This window comes from Brachyhypopomus gauderio, chromosome 18 (genome assembly GCF_052324685.1).
Source record: "Brachyhypopomus gauderio isolate BG-103 chromosome 18, BGAUD_0.2, whole genome shotgun sequence".
NCBI classification, from domain to species: domain Eukaryota; kingdom Metazoa; phylum Chordata; class Actinopteri; order Gymnotiformes; family Hypopomidae; genus Brachyhypopomus; species Brachyhypopomus gauderio.
The window spans coordinates 10,589,343-10,604,610 of NC_135228.1; the positions used below are offsets into that span (position 1 = coordinate 10,589,343).

Here is a 15,268-nt window from a genome sequence, read left to right on the forward strand (position 1 = left end):
ACAAACATTTATTTCAAGAATTTGTCTTCTGCTATAAAGCGGAGCATAGTACACGGCGTGGATGTGAACCGTGTCGTACTAATACTGCAAATAAATAGTTCAAATTTTTTAAAAGAGTAGGTAAGGAAGATTAAATCTTACCTTTCGTCAGTTCAACGATCTCAGGACCTTTAATTTCCTCCGAACCTATACAACAAAAACATATTTACCCGTGTAAATGTTTTAGACTTCAAATCAATCGACACTTTCTGTGTGTATAAATTGCAAAATGTGTAATGGCCCATATATCACAAAGGGTGCTACAATCATCATCAAGATAGGCTTGTAGTATTAAAAGGAAGACGAACTGTTGGCAGCAATAACTCACAATCTCCCTCATAAATATTCAGGTGCGCCGCCAGGTTTTTTTTTTTAAGATGTCGATTAGATCCGAACACCTAATTAATAATTTAGGGCTCCTGTAAGACGCATGCTACAATTAGGCTATTTTAAAGCTTTCGTGCTTCAAACGCTCAAAACATACAGCCACATAAGCTATGACCCAGTTTAGAAATTAGTGTAACCAGTTTATCCTACCATCGGAGAAAGCATGAACAGTTGTTGGATAATCCATCATCAACCTAATGGATAAAGTGTAGACAAAAACAGACCCTACAGAGAGAAAATATGACATTACAAAGATTCCCATCTAGAAACTCTTAACAGCGAATCGGTAAATCGCTGCATCTCGTGGCATTTTAACAACTTTAAATAATTTAACGAGCCTAAAATTAAAACGTTTATTATAAAATTATTTTGTTATAATAAAATTAGCTCGCGAAGGAATGAACATGGTTAATTGATTATTTAATAATACAAATTTCGAATTTACCTGGAAGAGCATTGGTCAACGTCATGGTTGTACTTCTGAATGTGAGAGGAACAGGGCGACATGCTCGTTTTATCAAGCTTCTACGTCATTACCAACATACCACTCTGACGTCAGAGTCATTACGAAACTGGAATTTCAAATAATTCGTACCAATACTTGAAAAACCTATAGCTAATCTTATATATTAATACGATGGTCCAATGAGCTGGTTAAATAAAATAGGCTGGTGTAGAATACTGTATGAGTTTCCAAAGGATAATGATGACAAACAAATTCAAAGTTGAAATGAAAATAATAAACAGAAATAAAACTTAATCTCAAACCTATATGAAAACCCCTGTGGCATGATTTCAAACCCTTTTAATGATTTTCTGAAATCACTGTGATTCTGATTCACAGGGAACCCCTCATAATATAAAACAATTGTTAGACAACATGAACTTCATTGACAATTAAAGAACTGTTCTCAAAATGTTTTGACAAAATGTTATTCAAGTCATTAAACATACAGTTTTTCAAAGTACCATTTCTTAAGAGACCTTAGGGGCTTCGCACATACATTGGTAAACGGACAATGATGCAGGACTTCAAAAGAAACTGGCCAATAGCAAACTGGTCTTGGAGGGGCAAACCACACCACCAATTATCCGAAAGATTCTGGCCCACAGTTGTGCACGCAGTCCATTCCAGACCCAGAGACATACTCCAAGACCATAAACCACATTATGTGTCCTAGGGCTTAAGAGATGTGGGTTATTCATAATAATGTGCACTCCTACAGAAGTCCTTCTTCATTGAACCAACACAGAAAAGACAGAAGGTCATTATGGGAGAAGAACCAATGGAGAATTACTGCCAACGCCACCTGAGTTTCACTGGAGAGGACGGGGGCATGTGTAATACATGTGAAAGAAACTATATTAAATTCATATTTGTTAACAAAATACTCATAAGGATACAAATTATGATTAAAAACATTAAGACTTGTGAAATTGAGATGTTTTTGGGGGGTGAAAAATTGTCTAAAATGAGAAAGCAGTTAATTCTGTAATAACACCCCCACTTCAGGAGGCCCATAAAGGTTTATATAGAGACACAGCCAATGCCAGACTGCTAGAATTCAACTTTTTTTCCTTTAAATACACATTAGCACCAGATGTGCCTATATACAGTACATTACACAGTGGAGATTAAAGTCCCAGCCCCATTGTCCATAGGGCCAACCACGCGTCCCCTCCTGCTGTGGCAGCGTGTGCCCGATGCACGTGTCTCTGTCAGGCCCGGCGGTCACTCCAGCCCCAGGATGTAGTTGATGCCCTGAACCAGTCCGATTATCACCGGCTGCCAGGCGACAAGATAGCGGAGCCAGTCAAGCAGCTGGCCGTACATGACGTGAGGCCTCTCCCATCTGAGGACATCCACTTAAGGAGAAGAGACCGACACGCACAAAATGGAAGACAGCCAAATGATCTGTCTCACACAACTCATTTACTGGATCCTTTAAAACTCCACAAAAGGACATTTTTGGAACTGTCCTTATAATAGCAACTTTTCAGACTATGACCAATACAGCCAGACAAAACTGTGATCCAATCTAACAGTTTTTTCAAGTAGTGAGACAGATGACCAGAAATTCTAATATTATAATGTGTAAAACCAATACCTATGACTTGATATTTCCCAGTTGCTGTGTTATTTCCACACAGTCTTTTACAGAATACTTTTTGGGGATTTGAACTGCAGTCATAGTGCCCTAATGCCCTGACCACACCTAACTTGTGAAAAATTAAGGGAAAAAACCCACAGAATATTCTGTATTACCAGAATACAGCTCAAACCACAGGACAACCTCTTGGGACTGTGACTCTTGGGAAGCATCAGTAATACTTACCAAAGATAAATAAACACAGTCCAGTAATATGGAAACCCTGAATTTCAAGTGTTTACCACAAAGAGACTGTAAAATCGGTCAGAGCTAAACTGTCTGCTCTCAGTTTAAGTAACAACAGTGAGACAGTGTATGAGTTTGAATGACAATCTCCAGAAATAGAGCACTGCCTCAGCTTGTGGCTTCTGACAGAAGGGATGAGGGCACGCTGACTAAACTTTACGCAAAACCCAACTTTTTGAACATGCAGGCGGGAACACAAAAATATAAAGGAACAGAGTCCCCAGAACCTTTGGCAGAAAACAAACATGCTTTTACAAAACACCTGGTCTGAATAATGGTCAACGTCAGGCCAGAAATTTGATATATTAATGCTTCCACGAAAAAGAAACCAAAAAGGTTTCCGGTGAACTGTGTTGTAATGTCCAAACTGAAAAACCTACCAATCCTGAGTCACTCCAATAGTACCACTATGAATTCTGCATAATCATTGTATAATCTGCGTAATCCTCAATAACCTGCCTTACCCTCAATAGCCCAAATCACTGAGGTATGGCATAAACATATGGAAGAAATATTTCATAGGTATGTCCAACTTAAATTCTGGACTTTGAAATCACTGATGGTTAATTCAATAATTTACATAACTGTCTAGTGACACTTGACTGTTAGATAGAGGTTGTGCACTTACACACACGTTGGATGTCTATACATATACAAGTACAAAGGATACGGGTTACTGAACATCCTTTTGAGGTCCACTTTTTCTTTGCAATATGGACACGTCTGCTTCTTACCCACAATGCACCACCCTCGTATGCAAAACTCATGGAATCTGGGAGGAAAAGTGTTAAGGGAAGAACACTCCAGCTTAAGTGAAAAAAAAGAGAAATATACAGTGTTACTTTTTTGTTGTACAGATTGACACATAAGAAGACAAACAGCAGTAGTGCTTATAACTAGGCACAAACAATATGAAGAAAACACTACAATTAGATGTGTAATAAATTAACAAATATTTAAGTGTGCATAAGCTATACAGTTCCTATTCTTTGTCTTAACAGGTACTCCAACATGCAAACTGAATCATTTGAATGAAATGATTCCAAACACACTTTTATTGAACAAATTGCACATGAATACCCAATTAATCATTTATTCAGTGCCCAGCTGAAAGAGTTTAACGAAATAAATAAAAACTAATATAAAAGGGCATTAATGAGACAGGAAGAAAGTGAATGTAACATTCAGTGACCGACAATGGTGTCGTTACGGAAACAAAACTGGAAGAACATGATAATCCACAGGTGGGGGCAAACCGAGGGGGAAATGGTGTGAACATTTTGTCCGATAGGTGAAATAAAATGTGCTTTATTTAAATGAATCTTTCTTATCGTACTTCTGCAAAGTGATTGCACGTTTTCATGTCGCAACGACTACACTACAATTAATGGTCAGGACCATTTTTAACCACAGACACCAGATTTGGACAGAATCCAGGTACTTGTCACTAATTTGAGAAAGGAGGAAAAAAAACATGGCAACAGTGGTGTTACAAAACTCCCTGAGAATGAGAGGAAAAAAAAAATACTTTGAGGAAGCACGGCTGAGAAGGGGAAACCTGCCTCCTCTTGTTGACGTCAGACAAGGAACTAATAGCACACCGAATTAAGATGCCTTTGCTTTGAACTTCCTATATGACTTACAAGAATAGCTCATGGAACGTATAAGGCTACTCATAAAAATGTCCATGTGTGATTTAGGGAGTAGACAAGAGTATTAACATGGACATCTGATTTAACGTATGGGGTTCGCTGCAGGCAGGTCATAAATAACCTTGAACACCTTGCTTGAATATTTGGACATTTTTATCAGTAATGAAAATTAATATGATCACACTCTGCTAGCTTGTTTCACAAATTAATGCATTATATTTGACATGCAATTGGTTTTATGCCTTTGATAATGGCGCTGCTGTATGAGGCGATTATCGGAATTTCATTGCCTGTGTGTGTTCAGTCACCATCAGGTTCCTTTCACACTAAATAGAAAAGAGGTCATGTTTACACGACATGAAGAATGTTTAGCAAAATAGCAATGCATTCACAGTAGAAATAATTTCAGTAAAGCAAAAAAGAATAAAGATACAAGCCACACAGCCAATTTGTTCTTTACATGGAAACGTCAAATGCCAGCGGTAACACACACTCAACAATGACACACCATGTATGTGACATTTCTGTAGGCAAGGAAGTGAGAAGATTCCTCTTTTTATAATAAAAGAAACAACCCTTCACAACATACCACACTGTTACCACAGTGACACGAGTTATATAATGCGGTGCATACATGGCTGACTATACTTTACCTTTCTAACATGGTGCAAACAAAAATGGCCGACTAAGACTAAGCCGCGGTGTTGGTTGGGGGTTCAAGGATACACGTGGTTGCAGGAGAGGCGGTAGGTGTTCTCCATGATGCCCTCCTCGTCCACGTCCACCAGGATGGCCTGACCGCACACGGCGCAAATGCTGTCCGATAGGTGCTTGGTGGGCATCCCCGACGCGCTATAATACTGGCGAGAGGTCGCCGGGGTCAGGGGTGAAGGGAGGGGGCGGAGTCAAAGCACGCAAAAGTTATCTCCCAGCGTCACGTAGAACGATCCGGAAACGTCCGGGATGCAGCTGAAAGGAGATGTGCAGCGGAAAGCGAGAAGCTCCACTCACCCCTACTGTGGAGGCCATGAAGTCTGCGCACATCTCGGCAAAGTCCCTGCCCAGGACGCCGTAGTACAGGCCGTAAAACAGCAGGGACACCCCAAAATCCATGGAGTCTTCGGGCTTTATTCTGAGCGGAGAAGGGTGGAGAAGTGGGGACGCACGGGACACGCCGAGGACAACTCATTTTGTCCTCTCAGCTCAATAATATAGACTTGATGACACATATCTAGCACTCCAGTTAATGAATCATCACGTAAACTTCCGTGACTTCATATTCTGAATTTTACTCTGTCTGTATGGCTGTCTGCCCGGATCACAAGTGATGCTGAAAGGGTTGTGAATGACTGTGCTTTATTGTGTACTGTGAAAGGTCAGGTTGTTCTAATAGTCAATTCCTCTCTGGTCTCTCCACTTCCTTACAGCTGACATTCCGTGCTCTTTTGGGTTTCAACATACACCATGTCAATATCAACATTTGTCAGACTATCTTATCCAGAGTGACCAAGGCAAGCGCATGTAGTGTTAGGAGTCTTGCTTAAAGACTCTTATTGGTACAGCTTGCAAAGATGAAGGATTGAACGTCAGTCAACAGGAAGACCTGGGAAGAATAGCTTCCAAAGTCAGGCTGTTTGTGAAATACAGCCTAACGAACATGTTTTCTGACCACACCAGGAACCACCTGTTAATCTGTGAGCTTTTAAATGTCAGTTAACGTATAACTGAGAAGTGGTAAGAATATGAACAATGAACCTTGCATGGAGAGTACCACTCACCTGAATATTAGATTGATACCAAAGAGGGTGAACATGACAACAGCGTATCCCACAATTCCTGTGGTATAGCTCAGCTTATACAGGAGGAGAAACCATTTGTACACCAACCTAAATAGGGAGCGCGAGCACACATTAACAGATTGTTGTTGACAATGGTGAGCAAGCACATCAGTACACATTGACTGGAACAGAAACCATGAAGTCCAATTCAACAGTAGGACCGGCGAGATGCTTAACGGGAATGTGTGACATGACTCTCAGTGTCAGGCTGATTATTAACCCCACTTCAATTTCTTAGGAAAGCTCCATTGGCCAAATGACCTTAGGTAACTAATGGTGCCACACTCCTGTATGCAATGTCCTGGTTGCGCCACATGACAGTTAGATGCCACTAGCGAGGTAGCGTGGCATTACCTTGGCGTGGTGCACTCCAGGGGTTTGCGAGTGGCACGGAACGTGATGAAGGCGGTGACCACGGAGAAGATGAACCATGTCACCAGGAACCGCCACCAGTGTAGCTTGGTGGTGAAGTAGAGAGGGACCACCCACATCTGAAAGAGCGTCACCAGCTGACGGAACAGAAAGAGAGGACCTGAGGAGGTCTGTAGGATCATGTAGCCTACACTCTGGATGTGAACTGGGCCTGAATAAACTAAAACCAACCAGCCCCTCTGCCCCCCAACACCCACCCTAATGGTGACATAACAGTGCTGAAAAGTCTTAGTCACTGTTGGATTGCCCAATTCTGAACCGTGGCCCTGTTTATAAATACAAAATGTGCTCAGACAGACAGACACACACACACACACACACACACACACAAACACAGAAGATTCCAAATGATCACCTCGTGTTAAATCAAATGATGACTATGGGTTAAGATCCTGTTTTCACTCGGATTATGCAGTTAAAGTGAAAAACACGGATTCTGATATACATCTGAACATCTGCCCTCTTTCAGTGGAGTGCTATTCGTAATAAGAACGGTCATCTGCAAAATGTCCAAAAAGGTGAGTGAGGATGAGTGCTTATATACAGGGTTCCCACACCGTGGTTAACATAAAATTCAAGGACCTTTCAATGACTTTCCAGGACCAACTTCCTCAAATTCAAGGACTGCACCTGCCAGCATTTACCTACTGTTACCCCTGAATATGTTGTCAAAAAACGATGTTAATACAATGCAAATTCAAAAGACCGAATGCCATTTCAAGCCATGCATCCTGAAGTGTTCTGTGCATGACATTAAGCGCTGATTAAGGTGACATTCACGTAAAACAGCTACACATACAGGAAACACTAGCTTTCGGTGCTGAACAAACAAACAAAAAAATTTACAGGAGAATGACCAAACTTTTGCAAAGTAAAAGTCAGCATAGGCCCTGTAGAATCAATATAATTTTAAATGAAATTGCTGGCAAAATAATGACACGTTGACAGTAGACAAATAATAATAACAATACACATATGCATATACACATACAGTACATACATAAAACAGAGGAGCAAAGCCGTATAATGAGATTAGAACTATAGATTTCTAAAGAAATCTGGTGTGAGATGATTCTAGCATTTTCCAAGTTTTTTAATCTACTTAATGATTCTTAATTCATTCATTCAAAGAGAAAATAAGGCTTTTAACCACTCAACTTACTGTTGTGAACGTGGTATTTTGCTAAAAGTACGACTACATTTATGGCATCAGATAAATCCGAACTTAAGTTTAAATTTTTTTTAAGTAAAATGTTATCAAAAGAATGTTAAGTTTGAGATTAATCGAGTTTCTAGTGTCCATGCAAAAACTTTGTGAATGTTGACATGAAAAAACAAATGCTCCTGGAATTCATCTTCTGACAAAAGGTACATGAATCCACAAAGTTTAAATCTTCTTTCAAGAAACATGTCTACAGGATATATCTTATTTATTATTTTGAAATGAGTCTCTTTTACTTTAGAAGATATGGGCCATTTGACAAGCCATTGTGGTTTTATAATTTGTATTAGGATGTTTCTTGAAAGAATCTCTATTACATCTTTTGTCTCATAGCATCAGTGATAATCTTGTTATTACACTTGAAGTCAACTAAGTTAGTCATTCACTTTTAACATGGGCATCAAAACAGTCAACTCTGAATATAAAATGACATTTTTGATTAATTGAATTAATGCTAAAGGAATCACTTTGCAGACTTTCTTAAAATCTTTATAACAACTATCAATTCAGATTTACATTTATGGCATTTGGCAGACGCCCTTATCCAGAGCGACTTACATTTTTATCTCATTTTTCACACAAGTGAGCAGTTGAGGGTTAAGGGCCTTGCTCAGGGGCACCTCAGTCATGGCCTCAGGACTGGGGATCAAACCCACGAACCTCCGGTCACAAGACCAGTTCCCTAACCACCAGGCCATGACTGCCCCTATATCAAATCGTATTTTTCAACAAAGGATGAGAAATTTAAAACATTATGACAATCCTTTTCATAGCAATCTTTTGTAAATATTGACTTCCTACCAATTGTGCCCTATTATTCCTTGACTGCGCTCTTCATCCATGTAAAATTTCAAACCCCCCAAAATATTCAAGGACCTTCAAGGATGGCTGTCTTTTATGCCTGTTTTCAAAACTTTCCAGGGCCTTGAACTTATTTTTTCAGATTCACAAACTTTCAAGGATTTCAAGGACCCGTGGGAACCCTGTATATATAAGAATGTATATCCAATATATATAATGGAATATAATCAGCATATTCCAGTGAGGTGGCATGAATGTTGAACGTACTGTTCTCACAAATCCCTAATCAGACAACACCCATCTGCGTGCGTGAGCACACGCGCACACAGCTTCTGAATTAGTAGGAAAAGGAACCAGTTTATAGATGAAAAAGTAGAGGTCCCATGGGGTTGTAAAATTCCAAGAGTGTCAATCAGATAGTCTTGAAATGTATATTAGTTCCTCCTACTAATTCAAAAGCATGTTAACAATTCCAGTTGAAGATGTCTTCCTCTACAAACTGAATTCTGAGACTCAGGTGCATCAGACAAAAGCTTTCAGTTGTGATTTTAAATTAATTTTTAAACAAGGGGTAACCCAGCTTGAACAGGTATCATTCACATGACGCTCATATGAAAATAATCACAGGACAATTTCTGTTTGCTGTGAAACCAGGTATAAAGATAAGGGCTATTCAGGTGGAGTATGAGTAACCACAGAGAATGACTCAATACGAAATAAATGTATCCAACTTAGGCCAAATAATTACTGGTTGCAACTTGACATGATACTTAAAGCGATCACAGCTCAAAACCACACCAAATCTCGCCACCTAGTGGTCAGGCACGAATCAGGTCAGACTCCATCTAGTGGTCAGGCATGAAACACGCCAGACAAAATGCAACGATTTATCATGAGTTTTATGAAACAGACCTGTACATAAACACCACACTGCAGAGAATCCTTCGCATACCAAGCATCAAAGTAGTGAGTTTGGATATAAAACACAAAGTGGTCATACATGGACTGTTTAAAACCATAATTTTAACATGTATTAATAAAGGATGCATGTAGGTCTGTATGTGTATTTGTTTATTCAAATCATTTGTTTCTTTTTTCCCACCCCAAAAAACATCAGCAGACACCTTGATTCACAAGATATAGCATTTCCATTTTCGGTGAGATGATTGTGCTAAAATAATACACAACATAAAGAGGAAGCCACTAACCGATTAACTGCATTTATGTAATTTTTGTGTTGTGTAAAACTGTGTTCTGTGTAGAAGCAGCCCTAAAATAGCACCAGTTTTTCAATACACTGACATTTATTCATATAGATTAAATTGCTAGTCTCCAAATTCACATTGTTTCACATTACAGGAAAGGCACAGGGCTGTATATGCTCCAACAATTCATCTAGAATGTATTTATGTATTTAATGGGCCGTTTATAAGTTGTGGGGTAAAGTTAGGGTAAAACACCACAGTATGCAACAAAAATGTGTCAGACTGTGATAGAAAAACTGTAAATACAGACCTTGTTTGCCTTTGGAGCACAAGCTACAGTGTAATCGTTACTGAGCAGGGTGTGTTCAGTGTAATTGTTACTGAGCATTGTTCAGTGTATTAGCACAACTTACGTTGTAGGATTTGGGGTGCCGCTGCTTCCACTGAACCAGGACCAGCTGCGCTATGACAAGAGTGACGATGAGGATGAGAACCATCTCCGCGTGCATGGCCTCGTGCCCTTTGTGTTTGGCATGCATTCTTGCATGTTCCAGTCTGACACACACACACACACACACACACACACGTTTTACAAACCAACAGCTGGAGGACAGGACTATGTGCTAAATGGCAACTGGACACAAACCTCCATTTCTCCTCTGGTGATAGCTGGGACAGGTCAATCTGTAAAGACAATTAGAACCCAGTCGATTACTGTACTTTCCTTTTTTCATAACTTTGTGTCATTTAGTTATATTAAATATTGTTACACATACTAGTAACAAAGCCAGTAATAGTAACGTGACTGGATAATACACACTGAAAACAAGCCTCAAAACATTACCAAGCAGAACCAATACGTTTATATTTGAAGTAGGAGAGTCTGGCTGTATCGAGTATCTTAGCAGTCTGTTCGACCACACCTCTCAGTTCACGAACACACACACACACACACACACACACACACACACACACACACACACACACACACACACACACACACACATCTTCTAAACAAATAAAAAGGTGTTAACCAAGTCTCGAGCGTCATAAAATGTCACGTTTAACTAAATGCAAATCCTTTTCTAAAGGGATGACACCGTGCCATATCTTGTATGAAAATGGATGAGATAAATGCCTGTTTTTTATTTTAATCACTGATGATAACAGGGTAAGCGGAGGCTGGTTAGCGGGTTAACTGGAGGAGCTAATCTGCCCAATTGCCCCCCAGACACTGCTAGCGGCTAACTGGCTAGCGCTCCACGAAGCATTCCGTCAAGAAGTCGAGGTTCGCGTTACACTGTACACATCGTTTTAAATGAATACGTTATTTTTTTATCTACAGTGATACAGCTTTAAGTTGCCATACCCTAGAAGCCTCGTCTTGGTGTCCGTGCCCGTGGTCGTGCTCTACACCGTCGACTTCCACCTCAAACACCGCCGCCATCTTGGTTAGCACTGACAACCGGACTCTTCACCTTCCGGGTTAGGAGACGCGCGAGCCAATCGCGACATACCACCACTTGTTCTTTTACCATTTGTCAGCATGTGGGTTTTAAAATCCAGTTTACATGAACTTTACCAGTGGAACTTACCCAGGAATAGAAGTCATCACATTCTTTAAATACATTTAGTAGTATTTTTGAAGCAAATTAATTTTAAGGATGTTTATTACTTTGGCATTTTGTTTGTTTGTTTGTTCAAAATCCATATAGGTTATTGAAGAGAAGATACTTTATAATCAGCTTTGGACCACTGACCTACATTAAAGAAGTAGCCTGTATCATAGATCAGTGGTTGTAATCCACATAGGTAGTGTTTTTGTTTGGTTGTTATTTGTTTGTGTGTGTTAGTTTTGGTATGGAAGAATGTAGGTATATGCTGCAAAATAACAACAAGGAAACTATTCTAAAAAACAATCAAGAACAAACAGGAGGGGATATCCAATGAGCTTATTATGCAAGCAGAGAAAAAACTCTACAAGTTATATTCTTTTTTAAAATGCTTACCTACAAGGCCTACACGAAAAAACCTGTTATTCTGGGCTCGTGTTTTGTCAGTCTCTACGAGTGATCATTTTATAGAATCATCTAAATGTTTACAGGCTATACTATAAAATAAAAGCAACATTATGGAGTCAATAGTATCAATGAGCTTAATCAGTGTAATCTCTCTCCCCAATCATGAAGCAAAATCACATTTAAAGAATAAATGTTCCAAAGACTTGTTCATGTTTGATCAATATACACATTACAGTATATTGATTAAAAAAACCTTTGTGTATCCTTTATTACAAACAAAAAACAAATTTGTTGAAATATGTCCACATCCCTTTTAATGACATTCTGCGAAGAATCCTGGTGTTGAGTGAGAGTTAAAAGCAAAACAAAGGCATGCTGGCTGGACTCGTGAGCCACAGACTCACCACTCATGTTGCTGTCAACTAGAGCGAGAGAAATCAAGGGCTAATGTGATGCAGGTGTGCGTGTTTAGTATCCAGGTGACCGGGAGTGGGGCCAGTCCTGTGTTTGTGTATGTGTGTGTGTTTGTGTGTGTCTGGTGTACAGTTCTAGAGGGAACATTCCTATCAAATCTGCCATATAACAATCTTGTCATTAAATAGAAAATATTAGGTTGTAGACCCTTAATAAACATTTCATAATCTTCACTCATTAGGGTATTTGTTCTATCCATAAATTATTGAAACTAATAATAGCTCCCTGGTCATTTATAAGATCAATAAGAAATATTATTTTCATATCTACTCAAAACCTAATCTCTATAGTTTACTCCTGCCCAGAATATACAGATTGTTCCAAATAATACAGGAATGTTTAAAAGTTTCCATTACTACTACTAAGGTTTGTTTGCAAAATGTAATATGTTAAAATAGTATTTAACATAACCTAAGACTCCCCCTCAAATTAATAGTAACTTGAGCACTATTCTGTCATCAGCCAACTGGCTGATTAAAGCAATGTTAGCACCACTCTTAATACCTGCTAGAACAGTAAGAATTACCAAAGCGTTAGACGTTCTGCAGCTATCAAAAATACCTATTGTGAAACAGCATTTTTACTTCTGTTAATTTTATGAAATTATAAATCTTTGAATTCATGCTAGTGATACACTGCTATTAATATTTTTATAGTCTTTGCGTGACATGAATAAACGAAAACAATTGTGTCATAAATGACTTTATGTTCAGTTGAACCTTCTAGAAAGAAAAGCACCAAAGCGCCCAGCAGAATAAAGTGTGAATAGTCCAACATGTCTAAAGTACCTGTGCCGATGAGGGAGCAGCAGGAGGTGTAGTTGGAGCTGGGAAGTTGTTAATGTTCATCTCAGCAAATAAACACTTTCACAGGCGCTCTAGGCACTGCAATAACCTCTGGGCGCAAAAGGTGCTAGTCACACTTGACCATGGACGGAGTATTCTGCTGGTCAGGCTGTGTGCTGGCTCAGTCTCTCTCTCTCTCTCTCTCACTCTCTCTCTCTCTCTCTCTCTCTCTCTCTCATGGCTGAAGGAATACACAGCACTGAACTGTGGGACCTGCATGACTTTAAACAAGTAGGGACGTGAAAACAGGAGCAAGTGGTTAACTGATTGAGGCAGTGTTAATAGACCGATGATAGAGAAAATGGGAGTGCGGGAGTGGCAAAGTGACGTGTTGTGGGCGTCTCCCCTGAGCACTGGGACCGGCCTACCATGACAGAGCCCCGCCCCCCAAGGACTCCACCTTCTTCCTGGAGTGTGGAGGGCCTGGACACCAGGGTGTGGGCTTCTTCCAGAATGGGCATGATGGAAGGTGGAGATCAGTGTGGGGTCCACAATCTGGGAGGCTGGGACCCAGGCCTGTTCCCCGGTCTTACCCCTCCTGCGCGAGTCCAATAGGGAGCGAACTGCATATACTGGGCCATCGTCCAGTAAGGTGGGAGGTGGCGGTGCATGCTCCTCGACACTAAGTGGACCCTCCTTGATGGTTTTTGTCATTCCTGGATGTCCCGTGTCAAGGGATGTGTGCGCCAAGCTTATCAGTTGTTTCTGTCGAATTAACGGTACGTGTAGGCGACCCACAGGGCATTGAGGATGTGGATTGGCTCTCTGAATAGCCCGATATAGGCTCCAGTCGATGCCCCCTAGGAAGCACTGGAAAGGGAGCACTGGCTCTTCGCAGGTGGGCGTAGCGAGGCGATCATTTTGCCGAGAGAGCGTGTCCGCCCTCGTGTTCTTCTCTCCCATTCTATACGTTACGGTGAACAAAAACCAGGAGAATAAGAGTGACCACTGAGCCCGCCTTGGTGTTACGGAGGTATTCGAGGATTTTTGTGGTCGGTGATCACAAGGAGGAGGTGCCTCAAGTGTCTCCACTCCTCCAGCACAAGCTTTATGGCCAGCAGCTCCCTGTCACCTACACTGTAGTTCCTCTCAGCCTGAGTGAGTTTCTTGGAGTAATAGGCTACCGGTCGGAGCCCACCCCTCTTTCAGGATTGGTGGGACAGCACTGTTCCTACTCCCACATTGGAGGAGTCCACTTCTACAAAAAAGGAGTGCTATAAGGATTAGACACTTTATTCAATGCTGCGAAAGCCTGCTCTGCCTCTTCTCCCCACTTGAGCCATGTCTGTCCTCTGAGCAGGTCGGGGAGGGTTTTAGCTAGCATGCTCAGGGATTTGACAAACCGCCTGTAGAAGTTGGCAAACCCCAAAAACCGCTGGAGCTTGCCGGGGCGTTTGAGGCCTTTTCCAGCCCAGCACCGTCTCCACCTTGCCTGGCTGCATGCGCATCTGACTGTCACAAGAGCCACCGGTGGTGATCAGTGGTTAGAGACTAGCACCATAGAGATCTTGCATCATATCTATATCCGTCCATCCATCCATCCATCCATCCATCCATCCATCCAAACATACTGGCTAAATTTTTCTTGTCAAAGTTTGTACTGAGTTTCAACCCCTTTCACAGAAAACAGGATGTTCCCTAATGTTATGCCAAGGTGCACACTCTAGCTGTGAGTGCACCACGCAGTCAAGGCCACTGTCTGTGAATCTGTGAATGAAACAGAGAACAGAGCAAAAGACTCCTTACACACAGTATACTGTGTGTAATCAATCATATTAGTCCTGTTAGCACTCACATTTCAAGGCAATCTGATCCCCATTATTACTCATTATATATATAGATATTACCCATCATTATATGTATAGACATGTACATTCACTGGCCACTTTATTAGGTACACTGTGCTAGTACCGGGTTCGACCCCCTTTTGCCTTTAGAACTGCCTTAATCCTTTGT

General features: G+C 40.7%; 1 protein-coding gene across 1 annotated transcript; it reads right to left on the reverse strand.

The window, feature by feature from the left end:
- Positions 1–1,216: 1,216 nt before the first annotated feature.
- rnf121 (ring finger protein 121) lies at positions 1,217–11,480 on the reverse strand. The gene is made up of 9 exons (XM_076979414.1): positions 11,342–11,480; positions 10,619–10,656; positions 10,386–10,527; positions 6,667–6,821; positions 6,253–6,360; positions 5,486–5,606; positions 5,201–5,334; positions 3,493–3,594; positions 1,217–2,279 (listed from the first exon to the last, which is right to left on the reverse strand). Exons 1-9 carry the CDS (start codon positions 11,417–11,419, stop codon positions 2,159–2,161), a joined length of 999 nt encoding a protein of 332 aa, XP_076835529.1. The 5' UTR covers positions 11,420–11,480; the 3' UTR covers positions 1,217–2,158.
- Between the last annotated feature and the right edge of the window lie 3,788 nt (positions 11,481–15,268).